This window comes from Macrobrachium rosenbergii, chromosome 48 (genome assembly GCF_040412425.1).
Source record: "Macrobrachium rosenbergii isolate ZJJX-2024 chromosome 48, ASM4041242v1, whole genome shotgun sequence".
Lineage (NCBI taxonomy): Eukaryota > Metazoa > Arthropoda > Malacostraca > Decapoda > Palaemonidae > Macrobrachium > Macrobrachium rosenbergii.
The window spans coordinates 39503705-39525007 of NC_089788.1; the positions used below are offsets into that span (position 1 = coordinate 39503705).

A 21303-nucleotide genomic window follows, 5' to 3' on the forward strand; every position below is an offset into this window, starting at 1 on the left:
GTGAATAGAGTTCAGTATAATGTAGGCTAGGCTAACAGTTTGTTGATGCAGCACACTATATATACCAAATCGGTTAATATATATATATATATATATATAACACTATATTGGCGTTATATATATTATGACCCGGGAAATTTGAAAATTAGTGCATAAACATTGGAAATTACTCTAGTCGAAATTTGTGTCGGATTACTGATTGTTCCGGACTACTGATTGCCGGATTAGTGATGGTCAACCTGTATATATATATATATATATATATATATATATATATATATATATATATATATATATATATATATATATATATATATATATATATATATATATATATATATATATATATATATATATATATAGATTGATAGATAGATAGATAGATATATTTGTATACATAAATATGTATTTATAATTTTATTTATATACAGTAAACCCCCATATTCGCGTCCTCATGGTTTGCGGACTCACGCATTCGCAGATTTCTCTGTGGAACATATCTAGCCATCACTCGTGGAAAATTCGCCCATTTGGGATATTTTTCATTGAGAAATATTCACTAATTACTGTATTTTCATATAATTTTCATGAATAAATGCACTTTTTGTGATAAATTATTAAAATACTCAGATATAAGCATTTTTACAGGGTTTTTCTTGGTTTAAGCTATCAAAATGGGCAGTTCTAATTCTAAGTGCTTTAGAGGGTTTTAAAGCATTTGCAGATTTGACCTATTTGCAGGGGTGTGGGGCATCCCCGCGAATATAGGGGTTCACTGTATATATATATATATATATATATATATATATATATATATATATATATATATATATATATTATATATATATATATATATATATATATATATATATATATATATATATATATATATATATATATATATATATATATATATATATATATATATATATATATATATATGTATGTATATGTATATGTATATGTATATGTATATATATATATATATGTATATATATATATATATATATATATATATATATATATATATATATATATATATATATATATATATATATATATATATATATATATATATATATATAGAACCTGTTTTCATACGGAATATCCTACTATTAGCCTAAAACAGCGATGGCCAAGTTTCAGATAGAAGGGTAGTCTCGGCCACATAAAACAGAAAATTAGATTATAAGAGGGTTATTTTCTGTAAAGTTTATATCCTCAAGTTTTGAATAAGCCTAGAATAGGCAGTAGCATTGGATAGGTTAAGCAAGTACCCTCTAAGAAATCCTATATTATTAGCTTAACATAGGTTATATTGGAAGCATTAACGTAAGCCATATACTTGACATAGGTTATATTGGAAACATTAACGTAAGCCATATACTTAACATTGGTTATATTGGAAGCATTAACATAAGCCATATAAAGCAGTATTTTTGGTTAGTTCAATTAGTTCACAGCAGTTAGTCTGAGTGGCATGACAATTAGAATAAAAAATTTCACATAGTCATTGTAAAAGGACTAACAGTGTATAAGTAATGAAGCCATATACAGGTATGAAAACTAACCTAAACCATAGAGGGTTTAATTTAAAGTAGATGTTTAATTAAATGTATTACAGCCACACACTTGTAGTCAAGTTAACCTGTAATATGGAAGCTATATGAGGAACTACAGAAGCATCCCTCATTAAAAACAATTAATACTAACTAGCTTCTAATAACAACTTTTTTTATATCACTACAGGGCCGCCATTAGGCAGGACCCTCAGCTCAAGTGTTCCGTAGCAAATTGCTTGGTTCACTTTTTGCCAGTGAGTATGACCCATACCACCTGCCATGAGCATAGTTCCTGTAAAAAACAAAGAAAATTTGCTTGGTCACCAGATATGTGCAAGATTTGTAGTATGCTCCTGGCAGAAATTTTTAAGGACAAAACAGCTCTTTTTAAGCTGTCTCGATGGGTCCTAGGGTTCAGTAGGGGTGAGGAAGGGGTAGATTATATCTTTTTGGCAGAACTCCAGCAGCAGATATTTAGCCCTTTCTCAGAACAAGATCTATGTTTGGGCCAAAACCCAGTAACATCTGTCCCCAGTACATCTCAGGTAACCCCACGTAGCAAGTAGAGGAATCTTTACATGGGGTTGACATTCGTACTAAAGAATATGAAGTGGACATCGCTGCTGAAATGACCCTGCTGAACCCAGAAGGATCAGGGACAAATTTTAGCTAGCGATGGGAGAAACCTTCCAGAAGGAATTCTATCCCCCATGCAGCTATCGATGCTGAAGAGGATCTTTCCCCCAAATGGGATACTAGGATCCACCTAACTCTGACTGAAATAACTACATTTTCGGAGGGTCATAGTAACTTATCCAGGACTTCTGCCCCTTGATTAACAGGCAGTTACAGTTCAGTTGTTGAAGCTCAGTTAGATTGTGCAAGCTCCCCCAAAAGGGATGCATAGTTTGCGGCATTTGGGTAACATCAAAGATGTCCTTGCCACAGAACGGCAGCATATAAGGGACACGAAGCATGATTCGGAAAGGGGAATTAAGTCAGTCGTGCACCCCAAAGTATAAAAGTACTGGATCCTCTAACCAAAAAGTGGATGTGGATACAAATGCTGCCCAAACAAGGTCTAATGTTAGAATTCTGACTGGAAACAACAAAATAGTCAATTCGGAATACAGAACTTCAGATCAAAACATAATAGGGGCACCAATTCTCACCCCTGATGATACTGATAATCCTTGGCAAGACGCCTCAGTGTACATATTCTCTCCCGATGGCAAGTATGTAATTAATGAGAGAAAAATTATAATTGAAGTTGTACATGCAGAATTTAGAAACAGGGCAGCATTCCCTAATACAGAATGGCACCTGGTACCATCCTCACCAGACATGGAGAAACACAAACAGAAATGGTTTCTTACCTGTGCCTATAGCATTAAAAACTATAGAAAACACCTTTTACCAGGTCAACAAAAAATGGATCTCTACTTCCATTTTGAATAAGATCCAAGTTGCTCACCAAATAGCCCCAGCCCTCTGTCCCTTCACTTTCAAAATTATTAATCATATGAAGATAGATATTCAGAATTTGTAGTGACTAAAAACGAGAGACAATGGCAGAATTAAAACCATTTGCCACAGTCCTCCCAGTTTTAGGAAATTCCACCAAGGAATGGGCAACGCTTCAACTCCCTTTTAAAAGGAACAAGCTCCCTTTAGATATAGCTGCGCAGCAGTTTGGGACAGCCTCATCAGAATTTTATGCTAGGCTCTGACTCCTTAATTTTATAACCTCAACCACCTTGCTGGAAGTTGCCACCTAAAGGCTTCCAGAAGATTCCAGGACAATTTTTGCTGTTGAGGCCAAAAGTCTTATGAGAACCCTATGGGAAGCACTCAGTGACTTTCTACAGTGGCACATAAAAGCACGAATGGAAGCATTGGAGGGCTCCAACACATCACTCTCCAACGTCACCTCATTATTACATTTTAACTCCTTCTGTAAGGACCTGTTTGAGGAGTCTGTTGTGGCTCAACTCACGAGCAAGCCCGCCAACAAAATTGTACAGTGTACACTCTTCTGGGGAAAGGGGAATTCAGGAAACAAAGAATCCAAAATATCCCTTTACCCAACCCCAAAAAAGGCTCGCTTTGATCAAATAATCATATAAGCCTTCAGTCACCCCCAAAAGTCCCCCCCTCCCCCCCAAAAAAGGTAGGTGGTCGGAAAGGTCAATTCCCTACAAAAGGAAAACAACAGCAAAGACACCCCTTTCACAAGGTCCAAAAACTATCTTACAGGGGGAAAAAGGAAAAGCAACACCTGGAATGTCTAGCTAAGGCAAAGGCAGAGGAATAGGCAGGCACAATGCCAAAAGTTTCGGATAACTACCGTTGCCCAAGTACGCTCACTCATTCCAAAAGGGACTTGGAGAGTTTCTGTGGATATGAAAAATGCATACTGGCACGTCCCTGTCACCGTTCCCTTCCGCCCCTTCCTAAGGTTCCGGATAGGGAAAGATATGTACAGATTCAAAGTCATGCCCTTTGGTCTAAACATTGCCTAAAGAATTTTTTACAAAATTAGGAGTGGTATTTGTTCGAGAACTCAGACAAGCATAAATACCTTGACAACTGGTTGATCTGGGGGCCCACAAGAAAGGAGTGCTTGAAAAACCTAAGAGCAATGGTCAACAGACTACAGTCAAATGGTTTTATAATGAATTGAAAAAAATCCCATCTCCTGCCCACAGACACTTTCAGTGGCTGGGACTGTGTTGGGATACTCTTCATGGCCTGTTGTCTCTCACCATCATACTCAAAACAGAATGAGGCAGGTCCTTAAAAGGTTCCTTGCACAGCCCAGAGTTTCCAGATGGCAGTTAGAATGTATGATGGGCCTGCTGCAGTTCATATTAGTAGTAGATCCAATACTTAGATTGCAACTAAAAATGTGAACAAAATCTGGCTCTCTCATGCAAGAAAAAAGATGCGCAACTAACCTCATCAAAAGATTAAAAAAGTTGGGGATATACTTCAGCCTTGGACATGGAAGGAATCTCTGGCCAAACAGGTCACCCTGACTCCTCCGTCTGTATGAGTAACAATACACAAAGATGCCTCGTTGACATGGGAGGACACTGGGAGGTGGTCAGCTACTCTGAGGAATTCTTATATCAATTTCCTGGAGCTGATGGCTGTCTTTTTGTCTCTCAAAAAACTCAAACCTCCAGAAGAGGGACAGCATGACTATAGTGTTCTACATCAAGAGGTTGGGATCACGTTCACCTCCTGTCATTATGATAATGCTAGCCATCCTTTGGATGGTGCAAGCAAGGAAGTGGCACCTGTCTGCAATTCACATCACAGGGGGTCTCATTGTAGCAGCAGACTCTCTATCAAGGAAATTGTCAGCCTCAACAGAGTGGATATTGGACAACCACTCTTGTCAAACAATAGCCAACATGCTTCCACAACAAGAAATGGACCTGTTTGTTACATACGAGAATCACAAACTCCTAGTATATGTGTGTCTGAACTTGAACAGTCCAGCAACAGCAAGAGATGCCTTCCTAAAGACTGGAACAAAGGGAGGATGATATCTTTTTCCTCCATTGTCCCAGATTTCGAAGGTTTTGAGCAAACTTCTAACCTTCAAAGGAACAGCTTGCTTAATAGCCCCAAGTTGGCCAAACAGGCATTGGTTCCTAGTACTTCAGCAATGAGCGAAAAGATCAATTCCACTACTGTCTGCTGTTCTGTCCCAGACAGTATGAGGAAAAGTCGTTTACCCATCCTCCTTCTGAGCTGAGACCTTCATATATGGATTTTTTAAATATCTCGTGAAAATTACTCACTCGACATTGCCAAGTACCTAGTGCAAAAATTATGGACATCATCTGTCTGGCAATACCAGTCCGTATGGAAGATACGGTTAGATTATATCCATACTGAGAGCCCGGTTGAGATTTATATAGAAACACTTTTTAATTTTCTTGTATACCTTTTTGAAGACAAATGCCTTGCTGTTACAACAGTCATGGCATACAAAGCAGCATTAACAGAACTCTTGCTTTATGGATTTGGGATTGACTCCAGTGTAGAAGTTGTCACTTCCCTTCTGCAGTCTTTTGCTCTACAAAGGCCTGCTTCTGAAAGGCTTCCAATTACTTGGTCCCTGAACAAGGAGCTTAGACTTCTATCAATCCCTCAATTCAGTGGACCCAATACAAGCACAACGCACATGCTACAAAAGGCGATCTTCTTGATTGCATTAGCATCAGGAGCTCATATAAGTGAACGGGGCTCTCTTAGATGGGGACAATACATCTTGCAAACAGCTGACCATCAATTATTATTGTCCCCTGGCCCATCATTCCCGGTCAAGAATGAGGATCCTTTAAGAAGGAAATCTATTCTTATAAGAAAACTCAATTTAGCTGACAAGACATTATGCCTGGTTCAAGCACTTAAGGTTTACCTAGAAGTCATGGCAGACATCCCAGAGGGTCCTATTTTCATACACCCTAGCACAAACTAACCACTCTCCCTACAAGGGCTGGGAATGATTGTAGTGTCTCTCATTAAAAAGGCAAATCCACACTCCTTTCCTAGGTCACATGATATTAAGAAATAAGTGCGTTGTTGACCTTCCTCAGAAATTTCTCTTTTGAAGAAGTCCCCGAATGTAATGTAGAGGGTGGTCATCAGAGACAGGGAAAAAAAAAAAGTTATTGCCACTCGCTCTAACAAATTTGACTGCACTGTATATCAGTAGGTGGCATGATTAGTCCTAACCCCTAGGTGCTACAGCAGAACGGTGAGTGTGCTAACTATCACTGGGAGAAGGGCGACAGTACTGCAACCAAACCCAGCCAGCTTAGGTAAGCCCCTCTAGAACTACATCCTAAAACATGAGTTCATGTATAGTTTCTTGTTCCTTGGTACCAAAACCTGAAGAGTATTTGGAATAAAGAATGGGACTTGAAATTTGTGGCTTGACCTCGGACCAAAAATATTTTTCTTTCCTTTTTGGTGTTGGGATTAAAAATTGAGAGCTTAAGCCTTTTTTGTCACCTGTCAATTTCTTTGTAAAGCTCCTTGAGGACGAAACAAGTGACTACACTATCAAAAACGGGTTTTGATGTAGGAAAAACCTGTTTTTGGTAGTCGCTGTCGAGTCCTCAACACCTTCCCACTTCCCTGATGAAAAGGCATGGGTTTTGGGCAGGGGATCATCCTGCATTGACCAACAGAGAGTAATGGCTCCCTGGTCTTGACCAGCCCGGTTGTAAACGAGGGCGGGATGCGCATGCGCAGTAGTCACTTCTCTTCCTTGGAGGTTCTTTGATGTTGGAAAAACTGGGTTCAGCTTCGCTGTTGATAAGTGAAAGTGCCCTTTTATCTTTGAGTCCACTATGTATACTCCATTACGTGTTACAATGTTAATCATTACGACACAGTACTTGCACAGAAGACCAACCAGAAGAGAATTCTTTGATATTAGTTTGGTCATATGGAGCTTTTGTAGACCATGAAAGGTAACTCCTTGAGGACTCAACAGCAACTACTAAAGATAGGTTTTTCCTACATCAAAACCTGTTTATTAGATTACTTTTTGCTTAAAAAAATTATATTAATATTCTGTGTTGTTCTTTCTAAAAAATTCAAATCATCAGACTTGTAGAAAAACAGCATTTACCTATAACCAACTGATTTTGCTTTTGTTGAAATTGTAAAATGATTGGGATAAAATGCCAAGCTTTTACTGTTATGTAAAAGTTTTTATTAATGCTAAGATTTTATGATACTAATAGTAGACTTGGAGAGAGAGCCTTTATATGTATAGGTGACGTGATTAATATTTTTTTTATTCAGTAATTCACTGAATATCTAGCTGTAACTAAATGGTATTGTATGTAGCCTTTGCTCTTCAGCAAAATTTGCTGAACTTTTTGAGGACATGTAACTTTTGTAATAGGTTACAAATTTTTCTTCCTTCTTATTACCAACCTTGGACCCTTTCTGCTTAGGTATGTATATCTTGTCACCAAATAACAAGTGCAGACTATCTCATAGGTTTGGCTACCAGAGCACTATGTTGAAAAAAATATGTTGGTTTTACAAGTAAAACCAATGTGTAAAAATAATGTCTTATCTCCAAATATTTTTAATATTAGAAATTACCATAGGTTATTCCCAAGAGTTCGATTCCTTGAAATGTATCATAATGAGAAACCCAAGGGATTTGTGAAATGTTAGGGAAAAAAATGCAAGTTTTCACATTGTGAATGCACAGTTCCTATTTACCAAGAATTTTTGCCAGTTACTATTGCTACATTGTGGTAGTTTGGATGATTTTTATATGCAAGGGTAATATGTTGGAGTTCAAGATGAGACAATTTTTTGATGCTCAGTTCAGATTAGGTTTGAGACTCTTTGTGCATTGTAGTTATAATGAGAGTAATCAAATTCCCATTGTTTCAGTAAATTAAAAGTGTATATCATTGATATTTTAGTGTTTAGTTAAACAGAGTACAGCACACACTAGTTATCTTCATAAATGTGACTAATCTGAGTGTTAATTTTCATGTTCATCTATATTTTTTCTTTACTTTGCATGAACAGTTTAGAAACCATTTTTATCAGTTTGAAAGATGTTTAATGTTGTGTAATGTATGTTGTTAAGTTTGATTTGAAGTGATAAGCATGATATAAAATTTTAAAATATAAAGTTTATATTGCTATTCATATTTTATATATACTGCTAAACTCAATATATAATATATATATATATATATATATATATATATATATATAATATATATATATATATATATATATATATATATATATATATATGCATGCATACATATACATATATGTATACACATATATATATATATATATATATATATATATATATATATATATATATATATATAAATATATATTATATATATAAAAACTTTGATATTTATCTTAACCTGATGTATGTGGACCGATTTTCTTATCCAGACATGTAAGGGCAAATGTCTAGCTTACAAGGCATGTGTACAGTGCCAAGTCTTTGAGACAGGTGAATTTTCTGCTGAGGAGTGTGAAGCCAACTGTACACTTTTCAATGCTACTAGGGTACCTGTTGCCCAAGGTCAGTATTAATTATCACTATTATATATATATATATATATATATATATATATATATATATATATATATATATATATATATATATATATATATATATATATATATATATATATATATATATATATATTTATAATTCATGTGTGTTAACACTTATTCTGGAAATGTGCTGATGAATGGGTGTTAACACTTATTCTGGAAATGTGCTGATGAATGGTACCCTCTTACTGTTCATAAATTAAGCTCATACTTCTCATACTTACGCTATTGCAGCTGTAGGTGTTTTGATAGATTTTCTAATTCTTTTTGTTTATATCTCTTCCATCTCATTTCACATTTCTAGATTATTTTTTAGAATTATAAGTAAGTTTGTGGGCATATGTCACAAGGGTTTTTGTTGCAAATAGAATATCATGTTTTATTTTTACTTTAAAAATGTAATTAATTTTGAAATGAAGGCCATGTTTTTATACACAGTAATTGTACTGAAAAATATATTTTGAAATTGTACTTCTGATTTATTGGTTGCATTATGTAGCTTTGAACCTGATGACATTTGAAATTGTACTTGTAATTGTTGGTATAATAAACACTGTGATTCTCTATGAAACTACACAAAGCACTTGTTGACCAGCCTTACCCTTTGACATTATTCTGTAATTTTTTCATTGTATTCTTTTTAGTTTCAAATTTTTTTTTTTTAGCTTTGTGGTACAGAACATAGGTGTCTTGACTTTAAGGACTGTGTGCAGTGTCGCGTTTATGAAACTGGACCCTTGGCTGGTGATGCAGAAGCATGTGCCGAATGCTCTGTCCTCTATGGTAGCATTGAGAAAGACCGAGTGGTGGCAAACTATTCTGTTAGAGTGATGGATTGGGTGAAAGGTACCTTAAAGCATACATAATGTTCACAGAGGCATCCATACTTTACTTTGGAAAGTTTAAATGAGCACGCTCATAAAAATCCTAATCTCTCAGTGATATTGTAAATCTTTTAACATTGTTTACGGTGTTAAAACTGTTTTGCTTGGATCCATCCTGTAAATTGAACTTAGTTGAAACTATTCATTTAAAAATTTATATAATTCTTATTCAGGAAGGATTATATTAAATAATAATTTCAAAATGGTTAAAAGTAAATTCTTAGTTCTTGTATGCTAGACTTAGCAGGCTTTTCATAATTTTGGTTTGAATTGTGCAAGGGCAGATGCCGCTACGTTCAACCCCTTGGGTGTGAGCAGCAGCTTAAGATTTCGTGACTTTAAAATTCAGGTTTTTATTAATTCAGATTGTAGGAGTTACATATCAGTTCTCAGTTTCTGTTGTTTTCTTTGAAAAGAAATTATTCTTAATGGAAAATGAGCAGTAATAAGAGACTGGTATTTCTTAGTAATAGGGTAGGAGATAATCTAGCACTTTTTGTGATTAATTGCACATTCCATGGGTTACACTGCTGGAATTCATTCAGATTTATTGGTATGGTATAGGCATGTTCCTTCAGCAATATGTTGAGATTTGAGTTATCCCTAAGAACCCCATCACAGTAGTGAGAAAAATCTATCAAAAACAGGGAAATTAGTTGGTTAATTTTTATATTTTTATTTTATATTGTATATATTATAAAAAAATATTATCAATGAATTCTCTCATACTGTAGTTGGTCTTGGCCAGAATAGTGCCTTTGATCAACAAAGTGATAGAGTATAAAAGGACTCAAGGCATTTCCTTAATCCTTCTCACACAGATGTGGCAGCAGCTTACAAACTGGTTAAGATCCTTGTTGTTTGCCAGGTCTGTGAAAGCAAAATACTTTCCACAAATTCATGTGCTTTTCGTCAGGGAAGAGGGGGGAGGGGTTGAGGACTCACAGTGACTGCCAAAAATAGGTTTTTCTGTGATCAGAACCTTTTTTTGATAGCACAGCTGTTGTGCATCCTCAAAGGAGCATACAAAAGAAATTGACAGGTGTCAAAATGGCCTGTCTTCTTACTAAAAAAATTCCAGTGGCCCAGATGAAAAAGTGGTCCATGATAAAGTCATATAAGTTTTTGCCTACCTTCAAAATTTTTATCCAGGATACCCATTAGGGTTTAGCAATGAAGGTTAGAAAAAAAAGAACCTATATATGTGTTATTCTATGTGTTTCTAAGGTGACTTATCAAATTATGCCAAATTGGAATACAGCATTATTGCACCCCTCAGCAGTATCAGAATTACCATAGCATCAAGATGGTCCTTTGTTTTCTACTAAGGTGCCTATGGGACTGAGCCTTATTCACCATACCACTTACCAACACACACTGTATCCAAGGTCAGGGTCGTTAGATGTCATGGCAGCAGTGTTTGAAGAACACTTCCTCTGATGGATGGCTACCTTGAAAACTCAGAGACTTCTTTGCAAGAAATGTCTCCAAGAAGAGCCACGGGTGCACCCACCCTCCTGACATCATGCAAAGCAGGGGTGGGTGATTCTGCCTTTCTCATTAGGGACAGTAAGGCAGTTCTCAGTTCTTGCAGAGAAATTGGCTTGTTTTTGGTAGGGTATAAGAAAAAAGTCTGTGTGGGGCATTTGCTGTGACATCTAGGTAAATGTGGGGTGCTTGGACTGGGCATAATATCATATCTTCAATTCTGAGTTTCTGTAGAAGAATAGGGTATTTCCTCTTAAAAGGATCTTGATTTTTGCCAGAAATGACAAGCCAGGAGACAACAGTGATGGCTAAATGTGTGGGTAGTGAAACTTTTCCCCTCCTAAGAGAGCCAGGATGCCAAGACTATCAAAAGACCACCTTTAGAGCATTGAGTTGTAGTTGTGTTAGGACTACTAAATTAAGATGACAGGGGTCAACGAAACTTAGCAGGGACCTGGTAATGGGAAACCTTGCAGGAACTGGTCTTTAAAAGAAGGGGATGAAAAACAGCAATATTTGAATTGATGCCACACCCATAAAGCAATGGCTTCAATAATGCAGTCTTGTATGACATAATTGTAATAGTAGTAAGGTGCTTGTTCTCAGAGAGGTAGATTAGACAATGTACAACTGTTTCAACTAAGGCTCAGCCTGCTCACAGTGTGAAGGTAATCCAACTGCATTTTCCATATGGACTGGTGTTGTTGGATGAATGAAGTCTACAGGTTTTGCACCAGGTACTTAGCAATGTTGGATGAATAATCTTCACAGTAGACTAGATTTTTAAAAATCCACACATGAAGGGTATGCCCCAAAAAAGAGGATGTATATGAGACTTTTCCTCCTTCTGTCTCGGATGGAACAGTGGACAGTATTTGGACTGATTTTTGCCATTTATTGGAGTAGTGGGATTCTTTAGCTAATTTTGGCCCACTAGCTTCTTGGTTCTGTTGAAGGTTAGCAGTTTGCTTAAAACCTTTGAAATTTGGGACAATGGAGGAAAAAGGTAGGATAATCTCCATTTGCTTTAGTTTTGTAGAAATGTAACTCTTGCTATTGCTTGACTGTCCAAGTTTGGAGACCTACTTTAAGTTGATGGTTTTTGTGTGTGGTAAACAGGTCCACTTCTAAATGCAGAAGCATGTTAGCAATTATTTGAAAGGAGGGTTTGTCTAGCATCCACTCATTTGAAGCTTCTATCCACCTTGACAGGGAATCTGTTATGGCATTTAGCAACCCCATATGGTGGAGTGCTGACAAGTGCCACTTTTTACGTGAGCCATCTGTAGCATAAACAGTATGACTGTACTGAGAGGAGCTGAGCATGAACCTGACCTCTTGATACAAGTCATCACAGTCATATTGTCTAGCACCAAGAAATGTGGGTCCACTTTTGGAGGCTTCAATTTTTTGAGAGGCAGGAAGACAGCCATCAGCTCTAGGAAATTCTTGTAATATCTCCCTAAAACAGGTGACCATCCTCTTGCTACCTGACAATCTTTCCAGTGGCCTCCCCAACCTACACTATGCTGTACTCTATATTCACATATTAACATTGTATTATACAAACATCAACATAATGAATGTGCATCATTTCCATGGCTCTTTTAAAAAGTTATGCTTTACTATACTGTATCCAATAATATTGTATATATTCTCATATTGCTTTTGTATTATAAATTGCAATCACAGCGATCAATGGTTTGGTTTGGAAATCGATTATGCAGTTAGTTTATTTCGCTGCATTTAACTCAGTTCAGAGCGCTTTTCTTGCTTCTAGTTAGCATAAATGAATCTCTAGATACTTTATTTATATGGGACAAGGATATTTTTTGTTATATGAAGTGTTTTTAAGTCGAAATATAACTTAAATACGTCTCGTTGTGAAATTAATTTAGCTATTGTTTTCATTAATAGATGACGTTGGTGGCTGGCCATTTGGGGGCATGTTTGTTTTGTGTAAAAAAAAATAAAGTTTCCGTTCGCTATTTTCTCTGGATTTCATAATAATACGAGCTTTACATATTTATCTTTTGTCGGCATGAAAACAGCAGTACAGTAATATGTGTTCTTTCATGCCCAGTAATTTTGATTAAAATACTCTCTCTCCAATTGTATTTATGGTTGAGTTTCATCCATGTTGCCGATGCGTGTTGATTTATAGTCATTAGCAGCTTGAGCATTGTTTTCTCAGCTTCAGCTATAACTTGCAGCTTAAATTTAGCAGTATATTTCCTTGCCGATCTTTTCTCCAAAGCGAGTAAGAGTATAATGTAAAAATATATCAGTCTTATTGTACTTAACCCTTTAACGCCGAAGCCCTATTTACAAAAACGTCTCCCGTATGCCGGCGGCGTTTGGTGAGTTAGCACCTGCGGGAAAAAGTTTTTTCAAAAAATCACAGCATGCTTAGTTTTAAGATCAAGAGTTCATTTTGGCTCATTTTTTTGTCATTGCCTGAAGTTTAGTATGCAACCATCAGAAATGAAAAAAATATCATTATCATATATAAATATTGGAATATATGACAGCGAAAAAAATACTCGTATATAATTGTATACAAATCGCTGTAAGCAAAACGGTTAAAGCTAATGAGTTAATTTTTTTAGTTGTATTGTACACTAAATTGCGATGATTTTGGTATATAACAAATTTTAAACGATCAAAGCATCACAGAGAAAATATTATCACAAAATGATGCATGAATTAACGCCATGGACATAAAAAAATGTTTTTTTCAAAAATTCACCATAAATCGAAATATTGTGCTAGAGACTTCCTGTTTGTTGAAAAATGAAGGTAATTGATTGAATATTACTAGACTGTAAGTGTTTTAGCTTACAATTGCAGTTTTTCACCATTTCGGTCGAGTTAAAGTTGACCGAAAGTTGAATTTTTTCTATTTATCTTGATTTATATGGAAATATTTCAAAACTGATAAAAGCTACAACCATGAGTTATTTTTTGTTGTATTGTACATGAAATTGCACACATTTTCATATATAAAACTTTATGTAACGACTAATTTAAAGTGGTGCAAATATTACGACAACGAGACGAAAGAATTTCTGAGATGTTTGGCCTAGTTACAGCGCAGACGTAAGGAAAATGTTTTTTTCAAAAATTCACCATAAATCGAAATATTGTGCTAGAGACTTCCAATTTATTGCAAAATGAAGTTAAACGATTGAATATTACTAGAATGTAAGAGTTTTAGCTTACAATTGCATTTTTTGACCATTTCAGTCGAAAGTTAAATTTGACCGAAGGTTGAAATTTTGGCAGTTATCGTGATTTATGTGAAAATATTTCAAAACTGATAAAAGCTACAACCATGAGCTATTTTCTGTTCTATTCTACATGAAATTGCGCACATTTTCATATATAAAAGTTTATGTAACGACTAATGTAAAACGATGCAAACATTACGACAACATGACGAAAGAATTTCTGAGATGTTCGGCCGAGTTACCGCACGCAGACGTAAGGAAAAAAATTTTGTTTTTCAGAAATTCACCATAAATCGAAATATAGTGCTAGAGACTTCCAGTTTGTTGCAAAATGAAGGTACATGGTTGATTATTACTAGAATGTAAGAGTTTTAGCATATAATTGCGTTTTTTACCATTTCAGTCGAGTTAAAGTTGACCGAAGGTTGAAATTTTGGCAGTTATCGTGATTTATATGAAAATATTTCAAAACTGATAAAAGCTACAACCATGAGTTATTTTCTGTTGTATTCTTCATGAAATTGCGCACATTTCCATATATAATTGCGTTTTTTTACCATTTCGGTCGAGTCAAAGTTGACCGAAGGTTGAAATTTTGGCAGTTATCGTGGTTTATATGAAAATATTTCCAAACTGATAAAAGCTACAACCATGGGTTGTATTTTGCTGTATTGTACATGAAATTGCGCATTTTTCATAAATAAAACTTTATGTAATGGCTAATATAGAACAGTGCAAAAATTACGACAAAATGACGAAAAGAATTTATGAAATTTTTCGGCTGAGTTACCGCCGTGCGTAAGAAAAAGTTTTTTCAAAAATTCACCATAAATCAAAATATTTGCTAGAGACTTCCAATTTGTTGCAGAATGAAGGTACATGATTGAATATTACTAGAATGTAAGAGTTTTAGCTTACAATTGCGTTTTTCGACCATTTCGGTCGAGTCAAAGTTGACCGAAGGTTGAAATTTTTTGTAGTCAACGTACGGTACGTCCACTCGGCACCCAACAGACAATTTTAGTCGACGTATGATACGTCCAATAGGTGTTTAAGGGTTAATGTCATTTGTAACTTAACTACGGTAATTGTTTAACCGTACAATGGTTGAAATTCATGCAAAACAGTTTCTATCTGATTTGGTTATTAGCAAAACAACAGTTTCTTGTTTGGTTGTTTATGGCTGTACGCATTTACGCAAAAGTATGATATTATTAACAATACTTTTATCATTCTCTTTTACTTTCTTAACTAGAAGATGGAATAAAGAGATGGAGGAAAAGAAGTTGGTCTATTGTAAGTTGGTCTCTCTGGCTGCATGATTGTATGCTGCTGCCTGCGCCCGCATGAAATTTAAAAATATTTTTCTAAATATTGTCTTATTGGTATTAATTGTTAACCCCATCACAAAATTAAATTATCGTAAGGCAAATTATTGCAGCTCGAGCACTTTCTGTATACTCGTGTATCATCTGATCTCTTGTATCATGCAATCATTAAAATTTTGTCCAAAAACATGATTTCATCATATGCATCATGTATAATGTGAGTTGTAACCTTGGTAGATTACACTAGGGTAGGCTTTCTATTGCTGTCTGGGTTTCAGTAGACACCATTGATAATGCATATTATATCTTGAGTTAGCTTTTAACTAAGAAATGAGCCTACAGTAAACCCCCCGTATTCGTGGTCTCACGATTCGTGGACTCGTATTCACAAATTTCTCTTTGGTACATATCTACCCATTATTCACGGAAAATTCGCCCATTTGCGGTGTTTTTCACTGAGAAATATTCACTAAATTCTGTATTTTCATCTCAGTTTCATGACCAAATGCACTTTTTGTGTTAAAACTATTAAAATACTCAGGTAATGCTCGAGTTACAATAGTTCACCTTACGATAACTTGATTTTGCAATGGGGTAAGCAATTAATACCAATACGACAATATTATTTATAAAATATTTTTAAATTTCGCGCTGGTGCAGGCAGCAGCATAATCAGGCAGTGAGAGAGACCAAATTACAATAGACAACTTTTCCTCCATCTCTTTATCCCATATTCTAGTTAAAAAAGTTAAAGAGAATGATAAAAGTATTGTTAGTAAGGTTATACTCTTGTGTCAATGCTTGCAGCCATAAACAACCGACCAAGAAACTGTTGTTTTGCTTATAACCAAATCGGATAACAACAGCCATTTACCTGTATTTCAACCATCGTACGGTAATAAACAGTTACCATAGGTTATGGCACAGATGACATTAAGTACAATATGACTAATATATTTTTACATTATACCGTTATTCAGTACGGATAAAAGATCATCAAGGAAATATACTGCTAAATTCAAGCTGCAAGTTGCAGCCTGAAGCTGAGAAAACAGTGTTCAAGGTGCTAATGACTATACTGTAAATTATTCTGCATCGGCAACATGGATGAAACTTGATCGTAATTAAAATGAGAGAGAAAGTATTTTAATCAAAACTACTGGGCATGAAAGAACACATTACTGCTATTTTTATGCCGATAAACGATAAATACGTAAAGCTCGTATTATGATGAAATCAACTGAAAATAGTGAACGGAATCTTGCATTTTTTTTTTTTTACACAAAACAAATGTCCCCAAACAACCATCGTCATCTATTTTAACGAAAATAATAGATAAATTAATTTCACAACGAGAAGTATTTTAGTTACATTTCCACTTGAAAACACTTCGTATAATGAAAAATAACCTTGCCCCTTATAAATAAAGTATCTAGACTCTAGAGATTCATTTACGATAACTAGAAGCAAGAAAAGTGCTCAGAACTGAGTTAAATGTGGCGAAATAAACACCGCGTAAACATTTCCAAACCAAAACATTGATCACTATGATCACAATTTATAATACAAAAGCAATATAAGAGTATATACAATATTATTGGATACAGTGAATTAAGGCATAACATTTTAAAAGATCCATGGAAAAGATGCATATTCGTTATGTAGACGTTTGTATAATACGATATGTGAATATAGAGTAGAGTATAATGTAGGCTACGCTACCGTGTATGTATACAATATACCATAGTTTGGCAGTCATCTGAAATCCCTCAAGAAATTGTATTAGTTTCTCATTTCATCTTGTGGGTGTGAACAAAACTTATTTAAAGTAAAAAATGGGTTAGATTTTATTGAGGTTTGAATACAAAATGCTATGATTTGTGACTGTAGTGTGACTTGAACTTGACATTATAAATCAGGAAGCTTTGATATATAAGATGTGGTGTTCATAGAATGTTTTAGAAAGATCCCAAAGATTGAGATAGTTTGTCCTTGTGATGAGATGTGGAAATGCAGTTAGTCAGGAAAGTAGTAGATATGAAAGTAGCAGGGTATATGTCTGTAAGAAGTCCCATAAAATTATGAAGAAAGATGTAGGCAAAAACAGTGGAGTGAACTCATTTCATGTCTGATCCCATTTAGGAAAAAATCTGACGCTAAACTATACTCAGTTTTTTTTACGAGGCGCATTTGCACCGACTCGCAGGGGTGCTCTTTTAGCTTGGAAAAGTTTCCTGCTAGCTGATTGGTTGCAAGTATTTTGTCCGAATAGCATCATTGTTTCCAAATAATTACCAAGTAATGTGAATCGAAACTTATTTACTAACCTAAATTTCTCCCTCAGATATATGTTTTGTCAATAAATAATGTTAACGAATAAAGAGATTATAAAGTATTGTGATGGTAAGTCTAAATTTAATAACAACACCCGCCGAAGTCAACGACAGGAGCTTGTTTTTGGATGCACGCTGCATAATTTTTGTACTTTTCACATATTTTAACACCAATTGGGATAAATTACACTAAGCATAAGAAAAACATGTTGTTATAAACTTTCTTTGAATACCAGAATCTACTAAAAACATGGAATTAATAAAACTTGCTATTGGTGAAAACTTCTGGGGAGGTAAAAGGAACAGCCTGTGGCGGCCTGGCGGGAAAACTATCCCAGCTCTGTCATTGCAGGATTTTTCTGACTTATGTCATTGCAGCTTTTTCCTGATTTATGTAAGTGTTGAAATCAATGTTATGTTATTGAGATTACTTTAATGGCTATATCTGCAATTAAATAGTTTCTATGCTGTTTTTTGTAGGTGCACACTAATAAAAAATATATTTCGCAGAAATTAACAACTTACCCTTTCATGGAAGTTACAGCAGACAATGTGAGGTCAAACTTTTTATTTTCTTATTTTGCATTTAGTTCAGGACACGTATAAAGTTAACACGAGTGTCTGCAGATGTTTTGAGAAGTAAAAGAATATGTGACTGAGTAGAAAATATACTATACACATATACATTTTAAGGATTAGTAGGCTATAGGCGTCTACTGTCAAATACCGAGGCGGGGATGGAAGGGGGAGGGAGGGGTATCGCGGTTGTAACTCGTTGAAATTATGAATTTGTTTAATTGTGATTTTTACGTAATTTATGGAACACCACAGTTTCCTCAGACCGAAAACAGTGCTATTAATAGAATCTATACCTTTACAACAAAATGAGCAAACCTTTTCTATACGGACTTACATCATAGGCCTACATACACCTACCCTAACTTGTATCAAGCATCAGCTACTGTTTACTGTTACTCCTTACCTTAAAAAGTTAAGCAAAGTTTATTTCAATTGTCAAAAAATGGCGTAAGACAAATAGACATAGGCTAGCCTAGTTTGAAATGTGTGCAAGAAATAAAGCCATAATAAGGGAAGTACATTATTTTTATGTAAAAGAAAAAATAGCCTCTTCATATTTATCATCATATTTATCATAATGATATAACAAAAGGCTTCAGCACAAAAGCCTATAAAAGATATGTATCTGAAAAGTTTTCTTGCCCATCAACATTTGCTGGCATGTGGATATCATATGAATAACTAGGCCTACCTATCTAGGTAATTTTATCTAAATTTTGTCTAAAGCCACAGGCTGTTCCTTTTACCTCCCCGGAAGTTTTCACCAATAGTGAGTTTTATTAATTCCATGTTTTTAGTAGATTCTGGTATTCAAAGAAAGTTTATTATAACATGTTTTTCTTATGCTTAGTGTAATTTATCCCAGTTGGTGTTAAAATATGTGAAAAGTACAAAAATTATGCAGCGTGCATCCAAAAACAAGCTCCTGTCGTTGACTTCGGCGGGTGTTGTTATTAAATTTAGACTTACCATCACAATACTTTATAATCTCTTTATTTGTTAACATTATTTATTGACAAAACATATATCTGAGGGAGAAATTTAGGTTAGTAAATAAGTTTCGATTCATATTACTTGGTAATTATTTGGAAACAATGATGCTATTCGGACAAAATACTTGCAACCAATCAGCTAGCAGGAAACTTTTCCAATCTAAAAGGGCACCCCTGCGAGTCGGTGCAAATGCACCTCGTAAAAAAAACCGAGTTTAGTAATGAAGGAAAATAGGCGGTGTTTTTAGCATGTATATTTAGTGCTTTGGGAATTCATGGTGACCAGATTTCTGATATGAGCAAAACTTTGACCTAAATTTCATAATCAATCAATAAATGTTCTGCTCTCTATGTATTTCTTAACTGTGTGTGTCTTTTGGCAAGGAAGTGCTTCTTTTACCTGGAAACTTACTAAGAAAAGTATGAAGGATAAATGAAAATTTTTAGCAGGTGTACAACTAAACATATTGTGTAGCTGTAGTAGCTGCACTTATTTATGTTGCAATTTTTCAAATATAATAAATGAAACATTTTTTAGACACAATTTAATACATAAACAGTAAAATTTATATAACCAAGAAAGGAGATTTGCTCTGATATGAGTACTCCCCTACACTTTCATACATGGAGTACAGTATTCCCTGCACTAGGCTATGCTCAGATGTTTCTAGACTCATCTCTTCAAACAAAACCTTAACCTGTACCCCAGGACACCCCATGCTAACCTCCATTGTGTTCTCAGCTGAGCTATCGAGCGGGTGTCTCTAGATGTAGTGCTGAAGCATTGTAGTCTCTTTTTATTTGTGGTTTTTTTGGGGGTTATTTCTCATTCCCCATTATAACATAATAGATCTCGTTAATGAATGAAGTGTCGATTCATCAATTCTGTGGCAGATTTTCAAATAACTTTTTGTGTGAGACAAAAGTCTTTGTCACAGGAGTGTGATTGAACACGAGACAAAAAACTGAGGTTGTTCAGTTGTGCCCAGTTTTTCGATTACATGATTAGGTTCAGTTGAGCATTGTTATGAAACATATTCAGGGGGTGATAACATGTTGATAAATACATATCTAATATTTGTGAATGTCTTTTTTCAATGAATATTAACGGATTAACTGGGTAAAGTACCAGTTTAGTGCCCACAGGAACATATTTCATGTACCTACAGTAGGTTCCCCCAAACCCCAGCGAGGGAAAAGAAAGGAAATCTATCACTTAATTCTACTGAATGTAACAAAGTGTTTTTTGGTGTATAGAGAGATTTTTACCGAGAGTGGGGGGGGCCATGTAGGTACAGACTTGAGACTTACGAGTTCTGGTTTTTAGTGCAGGGCAACCATGAGTGGATGAGTCCCTGTCCTTCCTGCTACCATAGAAGAGAACAGGAAGCACAAATTATGTCGTTGCATGGGAAAGGACAAGCCAGGTGGAAAATTCATGTCCTCTGTGACCACCGACCCCCATTCAATGTGGATTTCATGTAGGGGACAAGAATGTTCCCGGGAATTCACCTGCGGAGAGTGCAGGTCATGGCCATCCTCTCGGAAAAATATGGAAAAAGACAGAGGGAGAAACCTACACCAGTCCCCAAAGAACTGTCTCCCTGCATCCTGCTTCCTTACTGGCGCTTGCAATACAAACTCCATCTCCTCTGCCCATCACACCTGGTAAGAATATTTTTTCCCACCCTTCCTCTGATCCTCAGAAATACCATGGTCGACGTTGTTAAGCGGTGTGGCAGGCCCTTAACAGAGAGTTTCAGGATG

General features: G+C 35.4%; 1 protein-coding gene across 4 annotated transcripts in view; it reads left to right on the forward strand.

Annotated features, from left to right (window-relative positions):
- mys (myospheroid) overlaps window positions 1-21303 on the forward strand; it is a 233752-nt gene that overhangs the window by 205360 nt on the left and 7089 nt on the right. For 2 of the 4 annotated variants that reach the window (XM_067091665.1, XM_067091666.1), the window contains exon 14: window positions 8535-8667. In XM_067091665.1, coding sequence (XP_066947766.1) covers window positions 8535-8667 — 133 coding nt within the window. Of the gene's footprint in view, window positions 1-8534; window positions 8668-9367; window positions 9549-21303 lie in introns of all 4 variants that reach the window. The other 2 variants (XM_067091663.1, XM_067091664.1) reach the window with 1 other exon arrangement.